The sequence below is a fragment of the Hemitrygon akajei genome, chromosome 12, assembly GCF_048418815.1.
Source record: "Hemitrygon akajei chromosome 12, sHemAka1.3, whole genome shotgun sequence".
Lineage (NCBI taxonomy): Eukaryota > Metazoa > Chordata > Chondrichthyes > Myliobatiformes > Dasyatidae > Hemitrygon > Hemitrygon akajei.
In genome coordinates, this window is record NC_133135.1 from 108,489,851 (window position 1) to 108,508,685 (window position 18,835).

At 43.1% G+C, this 18,835-nt stretch overlaps 2 protein-coding genes across 7 annotated transcripts in view; one reads left to right on the top strand and one right to left on the bottom strand.

The window, feature by feature from the left end:
* The window catches only part of LOC140737355 (cytochrome P450 2C39-like), a 120,894-nt gene that overhangs the window by 87,601 nt on the left and 14,458 nt on the right, over nucleotides 1-18,835 (top strand). For 5 of the 6 annotated variants that reach the window (XM_073063807.1, XM_073063806.1, XM_073063810.1 and 2 more), the window contains 4 exons: nucleotides 3,043-3,219; nucleotides 4,905-5,046; nucleotides 7,511-7,698; nucleotides 10,889-11,030. In XM_073063807.1, the coding sequence (XP_072919908.1) occupies nucleotides 3,043-3,219; nucleotides 4,905-5,046; nucleotides 7,511-7,698; nucleotides 10,889-11,030 (649 nt within the window). The remainder of the gene's footprint in view (nucleotides 1-3,042; nucleotides 3,220-4,904; nucleotides 5,047-7,510; nucleotides 7,699-10,888; nucleotides 11,031-18,835) is intronic. The other variant, XM_073063809.1, reaches the window with a different exon arrangement.
* The window catches only part of LOC140737366 (cytochrome P450 2C38-like), a 163,390-nt gene that overhangs the window by 80,744 nt on the left and 63,811 nt on the right, over nucleotides 1-18,835 (bottom strand). The window lies entirely within an intron of this gene.

Sequence of the window (18,835 nt, forward strand, 5' to 3'; positions counted from 1 at the left end):
GTACACATCAAACTTCCAATATAACTCGGAGTCCTGCCATGTGCAGAAGTTCGCTGACGACACAGCCATAGTGGGGTGTGTCAGGAATGGACAGGAGGAGGAGTATAGGAAACTGATACAGGACTTTGTGATATGGTGCAACTCAAACTACCTGCGTCTCAATATCACCAAGACCAAGGAGATGGTGGTGGACTTTAGGAGATCTAGGCCTCATATGGAGCCAGTGATCATTAATGGAGAATGTGTGGAGCAGGTTAAGACCTACAAGTATCTGGGAGTACAGTTAGACGAGAAGCTAGACTGGACTGTCAACACAGATGCCTTGTGCAGGAAGGCACAGAGTCGACTGTACTTCCTTAGAAGGTTGGCGTCATTCAATGTCTGTAGTGAGATGCTGAAGATGTTCTATAGGTCAGTTGTGGAGAGCGCCCTCTTCTTTGTGGTGGCGTGTTGGGGAGGCAGCATTAAGAAGAGGGACGCCTCACGTCTTAATAAGCTGGTAAGGAAGGCGGGCTCTGTCGTGGGCAAAGTACTGGAGAGTATAACATCGGTAGCTGAGCGAAGGGCGCTGAGTAGGCTACGGTCAATTATGGAAAACCCTGAACATCCTCTACATAGCACCATCCAGAGACACAGAAGCAGTTTCAGCGACAGGTTGCTATCGATGCAATGCTCCTCAGACAGGATGAAGAGGTCAATACTCCCCAATGTCATTAGGCTTTACAATTCAACCGCCAGGAGTAAGATATGTTAAAGTGCTGGGGTTGATTGTATTTAATGTATTTAAGTAAACTACTTAAGAACTTTTTAAAAGCTATTATTAATGCTTTTTGAGAGAGTGATTTAGATGCATATCATATTTTTACTGAGTTAAGTATTGTATGTAATTAGTTTTGCTACAACAAGTGTATGGGACATTGGAAAAAATGTTGAATTTCCCCATGGGGATGAATAAAGTATCTATCTATCTATCTATCTATCTATCTATCTAATGCACGTAGGGGATGTTTTTCTAAGTTTGTTAATCGTCACAGGCTTCGCAACCGTGAAGCTGCTGAACGCCACCCTGTGCAGTTGCAGGCTATGATAGCTGAGTTAGGCATCACAACAAAGCTGGTGTTTAATGCAGACGAGACCAGGCTTTTTTGGAAGCGTATGCCGAAACGCACTTACATAAGTAAGGATGAAAAAACTGCATCAGGTTTCAAGGCAGCAAAGGATAGATTGATTTTGCTTATGTGTTCCAATGCCGAAGGAGACTGTAAGATGAAGCCTCTCTTAGTTTACCATTCACTAAACCCCCGTGCTGTTACGGGTTTGAGTAAGAATATGCTTCCTGTCCACTTGGCAGCTAACAAGAAAGCATGGGTCACTTTGAAGATTGGTTTGCTAATCATTTTGCTGTTGAGGCTGAACGCTACTGCCAGGAACAGAATCTTGCCTTTAAAGTTCTTCTGTTGCTTGACAATGCGCCAGCCCATCCTAAACATTTGGACAGCATTCATCCTAACGTAACAGTGCGTTTCCTGCCGCCTAACACAACGTCGCTGATTCAACCACTCGACCAAGGTGTGATATCCACACGTAAGGTGTATTTTTTATAGCAAACTATCTCTCAGACGCTACACGCAACAGATGATTTTGAAAATCCCAGGAGTTTACCAATGGTGAGGGAATGGTGGAAGTCCTTCAACATCAGACATGCCATCAACAACATTGATGAATCCAGGAAAGAGGTCAGGTATTCCACTCTCAGTGGAGCGTGGAAATCAATTTAATAATAACACCACCATAATTACACCAACTCTGCCTTGGACGATCTCAAGCCTGCTGCAAAAAGATGAGTGTTGGGCTTGGCACTAGTAACTCCATCCCATAAAAATCACAGAGCTACAGAAACACCAGCAGGAACTCCAAAGACTTCATCCCTGGGAGAAGAAGAAGATGGGCTATGCCTAGGGTCAACTTGAAAGACTGGCCCAGGATAGAGAACTTGGTGAGATGCTGTCAGGGACCTCTACTCCGGTTCGAATGATGGGCTCAAGACGAAGATAATAATACCATGATATGTTTCAATGTATAATAGACAAAGCTAATTTCTTACCTCTAACCTGATGCTTTTACCTCTTCTTTTTCTTCCAAATGTGGTTCTTCTACTGTTGGAGTCTGTGATCTACATTTTGATGGTGTGTTTTGGGGCTAATTGAGTGATCTGGCGCTTCGCTGTCTAAGGATGTCCGGTGAGGTTTCGAGAGAAGCTTGTGGCCTCAAGGCCAAGAAGCCAGGAGATGGGATGCGTGCCCATATTTGACTCTATTTCTCACCGATTTTGCCATTTGAGGAGTCAAGGAAGATTGAAATCATCGACGTGAGAGTGGAACATAAGCGCCATCTGTCAGCCTCTCACTCACTGCGCCAGAGGAAGATGTCTGAGTGTGATGGTTTCTCTCTCCACCTCCACTTCTACCTCTCCCCCTCTCTCTCTACTTCTCGCTCACTGCTTCCGAAGGAAGGTCCCTTTTATCGAATGGTCTTTCCCTCTCCTTCTTCTTCGATGCAACTGGAGGATTGTGGTGTAGTCCTGGGTCTTATGCAAGGTTTAATCAATGCAATTTGTGGATTAAACTCAGTATTTCACCTAATGATGTGTTTCTGGTCAATTCTTGATTTTTGTTGCTATTTTGTGTGCCTTTGATCAGGGCGGCCTGCAGATAACGAACGACACAGAGGTAAATTGAACTACGTTGAACTGAAAATGCCTGAACTCTGTAGATTTTGTGTTTTATATTCTGTATTTTTCACTCTTTTGCCATTTGTATGTTTTTCCTTTTTTTGGATGTGGGGATTGGTTTTGATGTACTTCTTTGAACATTTTCATGTTTGTCTTTGTTTTGTGGCTGTCTGTGGGAAAAGGAATCTCAGGGTTCGATACTGCATACATACTTTGATAATAAATATCCTCTGAACTTTGAACTTTTTGAACTGAGCATTAGGTATCCAGTACAGCACCATGTCGGTGAATATGGTGTGTTTGTTTTGCAGTTGTACAACAACTTCCCAAGGATCATGGATTTCCTGCCCGGACCTCATCAGAAGATCTTCCAAAATATGGAAAAATTGAAAAGTTTTCTGGCCAAGATTATTCAAAGTCACAAAGACACTGTCCAGAAAGACTCCCCCAGGGATTACATCGACTGCTTCCTCACGAAGATGGCTGAGGTAACGGCAGCAAGTTTCTTCTAGCATTCGTTCATTTTCCACTGTCCTACCAAGTACACTGAAGACAATAACTTTTCACTTCTTATTTTATTTTAGAGACATGACACAGAACAGGTTCTTCCAGCCCAACGAGTTGCGCCAACCAGCAGCCCATCTATTTATTCAGTTTAGTTACTTAATGCCCATTACATCGCTAGTGCTTAGGGCTGCAATGAAGGTCCTCCATCTCTGACTGTCCTTGGCTATATTGTGCCCCATGTGTGGTTGAGGGTCTTCATTTCTGCCTCTGTGGTACGGTGCTAAATTGTCTTTGGTCTCCCACATTCCTCTGCCCTTCAGGGGTCCAATGAAGTGCTGTCTTGATGATGGAGTTGGCCTCTCTTCTCATCACGTGCCCAACCCATCTCCAACATTTCCTCATGATGATGGTGACCATGTCCTCTTGGTGACACTGAAGGAGTAGGGTGTGGTTGGAGATCTTTCTTGGCCAGAAAATACAAAAGGTCTTGCAGAGATTCATGGTGTGGAAAGACAACAGTTTGGCAAGATTGCTCTCTGTCGCTTGACGGCATTCTGACCCGTACAAGAGTGTGGACAGAACACAACTCCGGTACAAATCCACCTTGGAGTTGACACTCTACTTGGTGATCCCTAATGTTGCTCAACCCTAACCTAACTAGAGAACAATTTATAATGACCAATTGACCTATTAACTGGTACATCCTTGGACTGTGTGTGGAAACTGGCGCACCTGAAGGAAACCAACACAGTCACAGGGAGAACGTAAAAACACCTTCCAGGCAGTGCTGGAATTGAACCCGGGTTGCCTGTACTCTAAAGCATTACACTACTGTGCCACCCAAAAGAAGGTTATCTTTTTCGATGAAAATTATACAACTGCTAGAAATCTAAACTAAGAAAAGGAAATGCCAAAAATTCTCGGCAGGTCAGGCAGTGCATATAGAAAAAAAATCTGGCATTTTGTGTCAACAGTCCTCTGTTACAGATCCTCCTAAAAGCTTCCATGATTTTCTGGGTTTTCTTTTGGGGAACTGCTATTGCAAACATTTGCCTATTTTAGAGTGCGGTAGCTTTAGGATGGCATAGTGCTTAGCACAAAGCTTTACAGTACAGGGCACCCAGGTTCAATTCCCACCATCTCCTGTAAGGAATTTATACATTCTCTCCATGACTGCATGGGTTTCCTCTGGGTGCTCTGGTTTCCTCCCACAGTACCAGTTTGTAGGATAATGTGTCATTGTAAATTGTCCCATAATTAGCCTACGGTTAAATTGGGTTATTGCTGGGCAGTGCAGCTTGAAGGGCCAGATGGGCCTATTCTGTGCTGAACTGTAATAAAATTAAAAAATAAAAAGAATATAAGGATCCAGGAAGTTGAATTAAAGTTGAAAATCAACTGAAGGTTGTTAAAATGTACCCCTTCCCTTGCCTCGCCCCTCCCCCTCCCCCTCCCCCCATCATTTTCAGGCTTCTGCCCTTTTCCGTTTCAGCCTTGATGAAGGATCTCGGGTTGAAACAATGTCAACTGCTCATTAACCCCCATAGATGCTGCCTGACTTGCTGAGTTCCTCCAGCACTCTGCGTGTGTGTGTGTTGTTCACCATTTCTAGCATCTGCATAATCCCTTCTGTTTAAAACATGGATTTTTGTTTGCCTTGAGTCAGGACAAAGATGTGCTTAACTCCGAATTCTTTCAAGAAAACTTGCTGCTGACGATGCTGAACTTATTTATGGCTGGAACTGAAACAACCAGTACAACACTACGCTGGGCTCTTCAAATCCTGGCAAAGTATCCAGAAGTTCAAGGTAAGCTTTAATTCAACTCAAATCTATTTGTTTAATTATCACCCAACCATACATGAATACTCATGAATACAGCCAAGTGAAAGAGCATTACTCTGGGGTCAAAGTGCAAAACACAGTACCAATGGTCAGACACAGCACAAAGCACTCACAAGATAGCAAGCACAAATGGTATCATAATCACACAATAAAAGAATCAAAAACTCACTCCATCAATCTCCAGTTGATTTCAATGGAGCCCATCTCCTGTGAGCAAACACGGTGGGGGGAGCCGACTCCAGCCTGGACACCGCACCACACCGCCCCTGGAGGAGTGCATTGGTCCCAAAGCAACCACCCCCGTCCCCAGGTGAAACTGCAGCTTGAGGCCCTGTCCTTACATATAAAAGACAACAAGCCCATATAAAATATCAGTAAAAATACAACTGAACAAACTGTATAGTCCAGACCTTCAGTCCATTGAAATCTTCAGCTGACCATAAAAGAGCTTATCTTCCATTCAGAATCAGGTTTAATATCGCCAGCATTTGTTGTGAAATCTGTTAACTTTGCAGTAGCAGTACAATGCAATACAATAGAGAAAAGACTGAATTACAGTAAGTAATTATATATTAAATTAAATAAGTAGTGCAAAAGAAAGTAGGTAGTGTTCATGAGTTCAGTGTCCATTCAGAAATCGGATGGCAGAGGGGAAATAGCTGTTCCTGAAACGTTGAGTGTGTGCCTTTAGGCTCCTGTACATCCTCTCTGATGGTAGCAATGAGAAAAGGGCATGCCCTGGGTAATAGGGGTCCTTAATGATGGATGCCGCCCTTCTAAGGCACTGATGTTTGAAAATATCTTGGATACTATGGAGACTAGTGCCCATGTGAAGCTGACTAAGTTTACAGCTCTCTGCAGCTGTGCAGTGCCCACACCCCGTACAAGGTGGCAAAACAGCCCGTTAGAATGGTCTTCATGGTACAGTTGTGGAAATTGCAAGTTGTGTATCAATTACACAACAGTGTCAAAATCAAAGTTCAAAGTAAATTTTATTGTCAGAGTACATAAATGTCACCGTATAGAGCCCTGAGGTTCAGTTTCTTGTGGTCATCCTCAGCAAGTCTACTGAATAGTAACTCTAACAGGATCAATGAAAGATCAACCAGGGTGCAGAAGACAACAAACTGTAAATGCAAATACAAATACATAGCAATAAGTAATGAGAACATGAGATAATTAGATAAAGAGTCCTTGAAACAGGATCATTGGTTGTGGTTGAAACAGACTCCAAAAGGAAGTAGAGGCATTGCCGTGCTTTCTTTGCAATTGCACTTTCCTGTCCAGGTCAGGTCCTCTGAAATAGTAACAGCCAGGAATTCAGAGTTTCTAACCCTCTCCACCTCTGATTCTCCAGTGAAGATTGGCTCATGGACATTTGGTTTCCCTCTCCTGAAGTCTATAATAATTTCCTTGGTCATACTGACATTGAGTGAGAGGTTGTTGTTATGACAGCATTCAGCCAAATTTTCAATCTCCCTCCTGACTGCTGATTCATCACCGCCTTTGACTGGATCCATATCAGCAAACTTGAATACAGCAGTGGAGTTGTGTTGAGCCACACAGTCGTCGTTTATTTAGAGATACAACACGGTAACAGGCTCTTCTGGTCCAACTAATCCACTCTACTGTTGCATGTGACCAATTATCCTTCTACCTCGTACGGCTCTGGGATGTGGGAGAAACCAGAGCACCCAGAGGAAACCAACACTGTCACAACCGTGGATCATCTGTAGAGTTCTTTGAGGGGTCTGAGTTTTTTTTTGTATTCTCTGTGTTTTATTAATTATAATTATCTGTACTAATGCGTTTCGGGGTTTTTACGTGTTATTGTTAGATCTTCCCCAATTTACAGTTAAGTTGCAATTGTCCTTGAATCCTTCCATTTACTTCTTCAAGACTTTGCAGGTGTCCAATTCATTGGACTTTGTCTCTTATTAGAATAGTTACTGGTTAACCCTGCAACTAGTCCGGTGTTTTATCAGCTGGGCACAGATTCTTTTGTGCACTGGAATGTATTTAAAGGGGTAGCGCTATCCTCTCAGGCCTCCGTTGTCTTGATCCCTGCCTAGTGGAGTTCTGGCCGAGTTATCACGAGTTATCCAAAACCTTGTAAGTTCAACTGATTTGTTTATTAATAAAATTCCTAGTTTTACTTAAACCTTCTGGTTGTCTGTGTGATCCTGCGCTTGCCTGTGAAGATACAGCATGAGACACATGGACTTGCGGAGCACGTACAAACCCCTTACAGACATTTGCAGAGTCTCAAATTGTCTCTCTTGTAATCTTAAATTTGCACTAATGAGCAGGTGTAGCTAATAAAGTGACCACTGAGTGTAAAATCAGACGATATTGACCAATATGACAAGTTGGGAAATGTTGGTAAATGAAATGCGTGAAACAAAATCTTCTTATCTTCCTCTCCTAGAGAAGATTCATAATGAGATTGATGATGTGATTGGATCTCATCGAAGACCAGCAATTGAGGATCGGGCGAAGATGCCGTACACTGACGCAGTCATCCATGAGGTCCAGCGATACATCGACATCACTCCCATGAGCCTTCCACACATGGCAACATGTGATGTGAACTTCCGAGGATATCTGATACCAAAGGTCAGAGTCAAGATCAATGTAATGAATGTTTTATTTGTATAACTTCTAATAACATTGAACCAAAAGTTAAATAATCACATGTCAGCTATTCTGTACTTCAGAAAGTACAGTGTTCTTAACTTGCTTGTTGCTGAGGAGGAATGGTGGTGGTTGTCCATCCTGTCTGATGACGACAGGAGACCTGTGTGGGAGAGTTTTTAAAGTGGACAAGCTGTTGCACTGGGGCAGTTCCTCTCTATCAACCTCAAAAGACCGGCTCCAGTGATATGAACGAACATCACAAACTGGGGTCTTCCTTGGTTGCAGTGGATGACCATGACATCTTCTGTGCCTCGTTATGCTCCTCATTCTTCAGCACAGTATCACCTTCATGGACATTGGATCTCACTGTAGATCTGATCTGCCCAGTCCACTGGAGCTGACTTCACATACTAAGACAGGCATGTCTCTCTCACTGGGATATGAGGCTGCTGGCTACCCAAGTCAAGTCAAGCCACTTTTTATTGTCATTTTGACCATAACTGCTGGTACAGTACACAGTAAAAATGAGACAGTGTGCTATGTGAGATGATTGTTGACCATGGTGCTACATAAAATAGTACAAAAACTACACTGAACTATGTGAAAACAACACAGAAAAACACTACATTGGACTACAGACCTACCCAAGACTGCATAAAGTGCACAAAACAGTGCAGGCATTACAATAAATAATAAACAAGACAACAGGCACAGTAGAGGGCAATAAATTGGTATCAGTCCAGTCTCTGGGTGTTAAGGAGTCTGATAGCTTGGGGGAAGAAACTGTTACATTTTCTGGTTGTGAGAGCCCGAATGCTTTCGTGCCTTTTCCCAGATGGTAGGAGGGAGAAGAGTTTGTATGAGGGGTGTGTGTGGTCCTTCATAATGCTGTTTGCTTTGCAGATGCAGCTTGTAGTGTAAATGTCCATGATGGCAGGAAGAGACACTCTGATGATCTTCTCGGCTGACTTCACTATCCACTGCAGGGTCTTGCGATCCGAGATGGTGCAATTTCCGAACCAGGCAGTGATGCAGTTGCTCAGGATGCTCTCAATACAACCCCTGTAGAATGTGATGAGGATGGGGGGTGGGAGATGGACTTTCCTCAGCCTTCTCAGAAAGTAGAGACACTGCTGGGATTTCTTTGCTATGGAGCTGGTGTTAAGGGACCAGGTGAGATTCTCCGCCAGTTGAACACCAAGAAATTTGGTGCTCTTAACGATCTCTACCGAGCAGCCATCGATGTTCAGCTGGGAGAGGTCGCTCTGTGCCCTCCTGAAGTCAACAACCATCTCCTTTGTTTTCTCACATTCAGAGACAGGTTGTTGGCTTTGCAGCAGTCTGTTAGCCGCTGCACCTCCTCTCTGTATGCTGACTCATCGTTCTTGCTGATGAGACCCACCACGATCGTGTCATCGGTGAACTTGATGATGTGGTTCAAATTCTGTGCTGCAGCACAGTCATGGGTCAGCAGGGTAAACAGCAGTGGACTGAGCACCCTTGCCTGCTTTAGCCATCCTGTTGAAGTGGTGTACCGGGATGTGGCTGCTGTCACATGAAGACAGTTATTTGGAGCTACAGGTGGGAGCAGAGTGTCCAGTAGGGGCCAAAGATGAGTGAGCTGCCTTGGAATGGACATGACAAATCCCTTCACTAGAGTGCTATCCCTGCCTGGACATCCCATACACTCCAGGAGGCCTAGCAGTTTTAATGCCATGGACCCCTAACATTAACTGAGGTCTAGGTCTTTCAATATTCAATAGGTTTCAATGACGTCCCCCTCATTTCTTCCTCATCTTTTTTCCAAAGGGATGACATTATATTCTGAAGCCGTGTTCTCAGGTTTTCTTCTGCTGGTCTCTTAAACTTAAGCAACTTTGTCTCAAAAGATAATTGACAGGTCTGTTTTTTAGAACTACGCTCCTAAACTGTGGAATTCAATACATAAAACTATAGTGATGTTGTCATTTTTAAACGCCATCTCAACACCTATTTATTTAACCTTGCTTTTAACTAACATCTACTAACATCGTCTTGTCTTTTATTTTTATTCTTTATTTTATTTGCGTGTTGAAAGTCCTTGACAGAATGGATGTGGAGAAAATGTTTCCTATGGGAGGGGGAGTCTGGAACCAGAGGACACAGCCCCAGCATAGAGGAAGATCTATTTTGAATGGAGAATGGAGATGAGGATGACTTTCTTTAGCTAGAGAATCATAAATCTGTGGAATTTGTTGCCATAGGCAGCTGTGGAGGCCAAGTCAAAGGGTATATTTAAGGCAGAGGTTGATAGATTGTTGATTAGTCAGGGCACAAAGGGATATGGGGAGAAGGCAGGAGATTGGGGCTGAGAGGGAAAATGGATCAGTCATGATAAAATGGCAGAGCAGACTCGATGGGCCAAATGGCCTAATTCTGCTCCTATATATTATGGTCTCCACTTTAACTCATTGTAAAGCACTCTGAGCTACATCGCTTGTATGAAACGTGCTCTATAAATAATAATATGATAATACAGGATAAACAAACAATAATAATAATATAATAAACAAGCAAGCACAATTTACTTGGTAAATTCAGCCATTCCAAACACACAAGATATACAGAATCAATAACTGAAATACACTAGAAATATCCTGAATTTAAAAAAGGAAATTGAAAGAGGATGGAACATGGACAGGGTATACATTGTCCCAATGGTAATATCTACAACTGGTAAGAAACCCAAAGTTTCTACACATAAATCAATTAGTCCTTCACAGCAATATTCATGTAAATCTCCAGACAGCCACAATACTAAACACCACCAAAATAGTCTGAAAGCTCCTAGCAATTGAGAAATGAGTGTGCTCGTCTATGCCTGTATGTCAGGCATTACCAGCTTGAGCTGAGAAAAAAATATTTTAAACAATAATAATAATATTACTATATTGATATTATATTATAACAATAATATTATTATTAATAATCCAACAAGATCAGGATTCAGACCACAAATGTATTACATTCTGTGCTCCGAGGATCAATTCCACATCAGCCACTGCAGTACATCGCTCTTGGGATGTTTAACATCATCAGTCATTCTTTTAATGTGTTGAGATACTTGCTGCTTTGTGCATCTGACATAACTTTTGACCATAACCATGTCTGAACTTGCTTCTGTGTTTAGGGTATGCTTGTGATGCCTGTCCTTTCGTCTGTTCTGAAAGACAACAGCCTCTGGGAGTCACCGGAATCATTTAATGCAAACCATTTCCTTGATGAAAATGGATGTTTCAAAAAGAGTGAAAATTTCGTGGCATTCTCAGCAGGTATACATATACACTTATTTATTTTATTGCCTTTTCTCTCTGCCCACCTGCAAGAGGAGCACAACCTCCTCATAGCGTTTGGAGGTTTGCATGCCTCAATGACCCGGAGATCTATATTGGCTGGAGTAAGGGCTTTATGCTTTGCCTCTGGGTAGGGTCACCCATGCCAAACAGGTTAAAGGGCAGAGGCCAGAATAACAGTGGTCCACCAGACCATCAGGTTCTGGGGTTCAGCTCAGGGCGAACAACCCTGACTAGTAATTCAAAACTGTGATGGACAATCAGCCATGATTGAATGGCACAGCAGACTTGATAGGCCAATTAGCCTAATTCTGCTCCTATGTCTTAAGGTCTTATGGTCTAAAACAGAAATAGCAATGAAGAATCCTTCTACATCTGAGTGCGTCAGTATTCCTGAGTCTTCACCAGGGACTTGCATGACAGTAGTGAAAACAGCCACTGACATGAAGGAAGGCCTGAAAACCATCAAAGGTGGAGGACCTTCTTTGTGATCTTAAACGCCAACGGCGTAACGTGCTGCTGCTGGTCTTCGCCCAAGAAAAGGCTGATCGCAGATTCAGTTCAGTTCAGTTTAGTTCAGTTTCAGTTTATTGTCATTTAAAAAACCACAAATGCAATGCAGTTTAAAAAATGAGACAACATTCTCCAGAATGATATCACAAAAGCACATGACAAAACAGACTACACCAGAAATCCACATAATGTTTGGTAATCCCCAAATCCAGAGTCCGGAGAGGCTGCTGCGTATTAATATCGTGCTAGCATCTTAGTGCATTCCCCAGAAAGGAGCTCCAAATCCACCAGACAAAACAAGACTACCCAGACACACCAAGTCAAGAGACCAACTCTACCACCAAAAACTAAAGCTACAAGACCTACACAAAACCACATAGTTACATATAGTTATAGTTAACATATAGTTACAACATGCAGACAATACCATAATTGATAAAAAAAAAAACCATGGGCACAGTAAAAATAGTCCAAAGAAGTTAAAAGACTATAAGTTCAAAAGAAACCACCACACAATTTCCACAAGTCCTCAGGGTCCCGATAGACTCGTCATCCCACGCCAGCGGCAGAAGGGAATACCCCCGCTATGGACTTCCACGGCGCCGCCCTACTCAGCCTCGCGGACGCAGCACACAATGAAAGCTCCGTCGGACTCAGCCTCGCAGACGCAGCACACAATGAAAGCTCCGTCGGACCCAGCCTCGCAGATGCAGCACACAGTGAAAGCGCCCCGGCCGCAGTGGACTCCAAGTCCGTCGAACCTCCGAGCCTGCGACCATCCCCTCTGGCACAGCCTCTCTGAGCACCATCCTCTGCCGAGCACAATACGGTACCCCTCCCAACGGCCACCGGCAACGCGACTCCAAGGACTGGTGGCCTGTTCTTCTCAGCAGAGACCCGGACCTCACAACAGCAGCAGCAATGAAGAAGGCTTTCCTGGAGATTTCCAGATGTTCCTCCGTGCTCCCACGTCTGTTTTTCATCAGATTAGGATTGTGCATGGCACCCCGCTTAACAAATAACAGATATCAACTCCGGAGTGGCCGCTGCAAACTGCGTCATGCCGCCATCTTGGTCAAAGTTCAAAATAACTTTTATTATCAAAGTGTATATATATATATATAAATGTCACAATTCTTTGCTGAAACCCAAAATGATCCCAATCATCAGACTTGCTGCTTTCTGTAGACCTTCCTAAACTGAGGTGCTGACTCTGGGCACATTACTCCAACTGGAGTCTGACAGAGTCAAACATCAAAGTGTGCATGAGGAGATTCCTTTATACTGAAGCAGGAGTAGATTGTTCACTTCTGCACACACGAAAATCACACAGTGAGGATTACCCAATGTTGTGACTGTGAATGAAGTACTGGAGAGACACTGAATTTGGTGGATGTAGAAGACTTTACTCTTCAAAGCAAGCAGCAGGTCATTATACTGGAGACACTCTTAGAAAAATAGGCCTCCAAGCAATTTTGGCTGATAACAACCTGCAAAGGTACATAAATACTATTGAGAACCCAGGGGTGAAATTGACCCATAAAATATGGAAAACTACTATAAAAGAATATAATCTAGAGGGAGATATTGCAATTCTTAAATGGTGTGCATGTGACTTGGATTTTACGCTGAATAAACTGGATGCTAGATTTAAGGACTGGACAGCTAAAGGAATAACAGTTCTTTGCAACATAATGAAAGAAGGAACACTGTTCAGTTTTGAAATGCTTAAAGAGAAACACTTATTACTTTGTAGAAAAACAAGATTTTTATCGGTATTTACAGATGCAACGCTTAAAAAAGTAACCAAGGCAAGTACATGCTTGATAGAGCTCTTTAGTAAAGCATATAATTCAGATAATGGTAGTAGAATCATTTCAAGTATGTATAAGGGTTTGTCAAATCTTAAAACACATTCGACTTCATATATTAAAACAAAATGGGAGAAGGAAGGAGGGGTAATTATATCTGAGGAAGAATGGACAATAATATGGAGGTATCAATGGAAGTGTACCAGTTCACAGAAATGGAGGGAGTTCGGATGGAAAAACTTGATAAGATATTTTATTACACCACCTCAGAAATCCCATTATGATAGTAACCTCCCTGCTGGAGAAATTGTGGAAATCAAAATGCAAATCATTATCATATTTCTGGGACTGCCCTGTTATCAAAGACTATTGGAGGGGGATACACAATGCCCTACAAGATATCTTTAAATGTGAAATACCCTTGGAGAGTAAGACCATATATTTTGGATATATACCTCAAGAATGGTTGAAAAGAGATAAATATTTAATGAATATACTGTTAGTGGCTGGTAAAAAGACTCTTACCAGGAAATGGTTATCACAAGAGAGCCCAACTTTAAATGCATGGATGGAAATTACAATGGACATTTACAAAATGAAGAAGATAACAGCATCTGTTAATCATAAGCTGGAACAATTTGATTCATACTGGGGAAAAATGGTTTAACTACATAATGCCTCATAGGCCTGACTTTATTCTCACAAATCAATGAATATCTTGTAAAAAAAAAGATCACTCCCTACTTGTACACAGTTTTTTCCTTTTGCTTGTTTTTTTCTTTCCACTCTTTCCTATAAGTGTATACCTCAGATAAATACTATCTGGAGATTTGTGACATATATAGTTATATGATATATATGTACAATGTCTGAAATACATCTTATGGAAATGTTTATTTGATGATGAACTTCGATTAAAAAAATAAATTACAAAAAGAAAAATAGGCCTCTAAACTCAAAGTACATCACAGTTTTATACCCTTAAGATCGATGGTAACTCAATACAGTTTCAATGTTTACAATGACATTGTTTACTTCAATACTTCGGGTTGACAATGTTTCATTTTAGGGTGGAATGGTAGCATAGTGCTTTACCGTGCCAGTGACTCAGGTTCAATCCCCACTGCTGTCTGTAAGGAGATTCTACGTTCTCCCCATGACAACGTGGGTTTCCTCCCACAGTCAAAAGATATACTGGTTGGTAGGTTAATTGGTCTTTGTAAATGGTCTTGTGATTAGCCTGGGAATAAGTTGGAAGATTGCTGGGTGGAGCAGCTCAAAGGATTGAAAGGCCCTATACTGTGTGGTATCTCAGTCAGAGAAACATAGAAAGCCTACAGCACAATACAGGCCCTTCAGCCCACAAAGCTGCGCTGAACGTGTCCTGACTATACAAATTACCTAGGCTTTACCCATAGCCCTCTATTTTTCTAAGCTCCATCTACCTATCCAGGATTCTCTTAAAAGACCCTATTGTATCCGCCTCCACCACCGCTACCAGCGGCCCATTCCACACACTTACCCCTGACATCTCTCTGTACCTACTTCCAAGTACCTTAAAACTGTGCAGTCTCATGTCAGCCATTTCAGCCCATTCCACATGATCATCTTATACACCTCTGTCAGGTCACCTTTCATCTTCTGTCGCTCCAGGGAGAAAGGCCAAATTCATGCAACCTATTCTCATAAGGCATGTTCCCCAATCCAGGCAACATCCTTGTAAATCACCTCTGCACCCTTCCTATCGTTTCCACACCCTTCCTATAGTCCGGCGACCAGAACTGAGCACAGTACTCCAAGTGGGGTCTGACCAGAGTCCTATATAGCTGCAACATTACTTCGCAGCTCCTAAACTCAATCCCATGATTGATGAAGGCCAGTGCACCATATGCCTTCTTAACCACAGAGTAACCTGCACAGCAGCTTTGAGTGTCCTATGGACTCAGACTCCAAGATCCCACTGATCCTGCACACTGCCAAGAGTCTTACCATGAATACTATATTCTGCCATCATATTTGACCTACCAAAATGAACCACGTCACACTTTATCTGCCACTTCTCAGCCTAGTTTTGCATCCTATCAATGTCCTGCTGTAACCTCTGACAGTCCTCCACACTAACCACAACACCCCCAACCTTTGTGTCATCAGCAAATTTACTAACCCATCCCTCCATTTTCTCATCCAGGTCATTTATAAAAATCATGAAGAGAAGGGATGCCTTGGGGTTTTCCTTAATCCTGTCCGCCAAAGACTTCTCACGGCCCTTTCTGGCTCTCCTAATTTCATTCTTAAACTCCTTCCTGCTAGCCTTATAATCTTCAAGATCACCATCATTACCTAGATTTTGAACCTTTCATAGCTTTTCTTTCCTTCTTGACTAGATTTACAACAGCATTTGTACACCACAGTTCCTGTACCCTACCATTCTTTCTTAGTCTCACTGGAACGTGCCTATGCAGAACTCCACGCAAATATTCCCTGAACATTAGCCACGTTTCTGCCGTACATTTCCCTGAGAACATCTGTTCCCAAATTATGCTTCCATGTTCCTGCCTGATAGCCTCATATTTTCCCTTACTCTAATTAAATGCTTTCCTAACTTGTCTGTTCCTATCCCTCTCTAATGCTCTCTATCTGCTCCTCGATGTCCCTGTTACTATTGGGTGCTCTGTAGAAAACACCCAGTAGAGTTATTGGCCCCTTCCTATTCCTAACTTCCACCCACAGAGTCTCCTTAGACACCCCCTCCACAACTTCCTCCTTTTCTGCAGCCGTGACACTATTTCTGATCAACAGTGCCACACCCCTACCTCTTTTGCCTCCCTCCCTGCCCCTTCTGAGACATCTAAGCCTGGTACTTGAAGTAGCCATTCCTGCCTCTGCACCATCCAAGTCTCTGTAATGGCCACAACATTATAGCTCCAAGTGCTGATCCACACTGTAAGCTCATCCGCTTTATTCATGATACTCCTTGCATACTATTCATAGACACATCTCAAACCATCAGTTTGAGTGCGTCCCTTCTCTATCACCTGTCTATCTTCCCTTTCACACTGTCTCCAAGCTTTCTCTATTTGTGCGCCAACCTCCCTTTCCTCTGTCGCTTCAGTTCGGTTCCCACCCCCCAGCAATTCTAGTTTAAACTCTCCCCAATAGCCTTTGCAAACCTCTCCGCCAGGATGTTGGTCCCCCTCAAATTCAAGTGCAACCTGACTTTATTGTACAGGTCACACCTGCCCCAAAAGAGGTCCCAATGATCCAGAAATCTAAATCCCTGTCCCCTGCTCCAATCCCTCAGCCACACATTTATCCTCCACCTCATCCTATTCCTATACTCACTGTCACGTGGCACAGGCGGTAATCCCAAGATGACTGCTTTTGAGGTCCTGCTTCTCAACTTCTTTCCTAACTCCCCGTAGTCTGTTTTCAGGACGTCCTCCCTTTTCCTACCTATGTCGTTGGTACCAGGAACTCTGGCTGTTCTCCTTCCCACTTCAGGATATCATGCACATGGGCAGAAACATCCCGGACTCTGGCACCTGGGAGGCAAACTACCATCCATGTTTCTTTCCTGCGTCCACAGAATTGCCTGTCTGACCACTACTACAGAGTCCCTTATCACTGCTGTCATCCTCTTCCTTTCCCTACCCTTCTGAGCCATAGGGCCGGACTCTGTGTCAGAGGTGCGGCCACTGTTGCTTCCCCCAGTTAGGCCATTCCCCTAACAGCACTCAAACAGGAGTACTTATTGTTAAGGGGGACAGCCACAGGAGTACACTCTAGTATCTGACTCTTGCCCTTCCCTCTCCTGACTGTTACCCCATTATCTGTATCCCGAGGCCCCATTGTAACTACTTGCATATAGCTCCTCTCTATCACGTCCTCACTTTCCCTGACCAGACAAAGGTCATTGAGCTGCATCTCCAATTCCCTAACGCAGTCCCTATGGAGCTGCAGCTCGATGCACCTGGTGCAGATGTGGCCTTCTGGGAGGCTGGGATGCTCCTGGACTTCACACATCTGATACCCAGTAGAGAACATTGGCCTCACAGACATACTTCCTGTTCCAACGGGCTGACGTCCAGGTGCTTGCGCAGTCGTGCCTCGATCAATCAATAAATAAATATAATTTTTAAATGTCCAGAGCTTCACACCAACAATCCTGACACCCTAGATTGAATATTAATCACCATCATCTCTCAGTTGCATTCATGCATTTGCAGAGATCTCAGGACAATGGGGTGTTTCCTGGTTTACAATCAACCCCAATTTGCAGATCCTGGAAGACCCTTGTTCTGAGCTGCATTTTAAATTCAATCTACAAACCACATTCAGATCTAAAGACTGGTTGCTGTTGAAATTAATATTTTCTATGTTCCATATCTCTAGAATACACCTCAAGACGCAGCATGTAAGATTTCTGAGCTTTCCAATTTACTTTAAGAAACATCACATAGATAAGTTTGTAGTTTCTCAAAGGTGTATTCCATGATGAATTACAAGCTCAAAGTAATCACGATCAAAGCATATACATATCACTATTTATAACCTGGAGATTCATTTACTTACAGGCATACTCAATCTATCGAATAATAACCATAACAGAATCAATGAAAGACCCCCCCCCACAACCTCAGGTGTTCAACTAGAGTGCAGAAGACAACAAGCTCTGCAAATACAAAAATAAGTAAAGATAATAATAATAATAAATAAATAAGCAATCAATATTGAGAGTATGAGATGAACAGTCCTCGAAAGTGAGTTCACTGGTTGTGTTTAAAGAGCAAACACAAGGAAATCTGCAGATGCTGGAAATTCAAACAACACACACAAAATGCTGGTGGAACACAGCAGGCCAGGCAGCATCTATAAGGAGAAGCACTGTCGACATTCAGGCCGAGACCCATTGTCAGGACTAACTGAAAGGAAAGATACTAAGAGATTTGAAAGTAGTGGGGGGAGGGGGAGATGTGAAATGATAGGAGAAGACCAGAAGGGGTGGGATGAAGCTAAGAGCTGGAAAGGTGATTGGTGAAAGTGATACAGAGCTGAAGAAGGGAAAAGATCATGGGACAGGAGGCCTCGGGAGAAAGAAAGGGGGAGGGGGGAGCACCTGAGGGAGATGGAGAACAGGCAGAGTGATGGGCAGAGAGAGAGAGAGAGAGAAGAAAACAAACAACTAAATATTGTCAGGGATGGGGTAAGAAGGGGAGGAGGAGCATTAACAGAAGTTAGAGAAGTCAATGTTCATGCCATCAGGTTGGAGGCTACCCAGCTGGTATATAAGGTGTTGTTCCTTCAACCTGAGTGTGGCTTCATCTTGAACATTGACTTCTCTAACTTCTGTTAATGCCCCTCCTCCCCTTCTTACCCCATCCCTGACAATATTTGTTTGTTTTCTCTCTCTCTCTCTCTGCCCATCAATCTGCCTGTTCTTCATCTCCCTCAGGTGCTCCC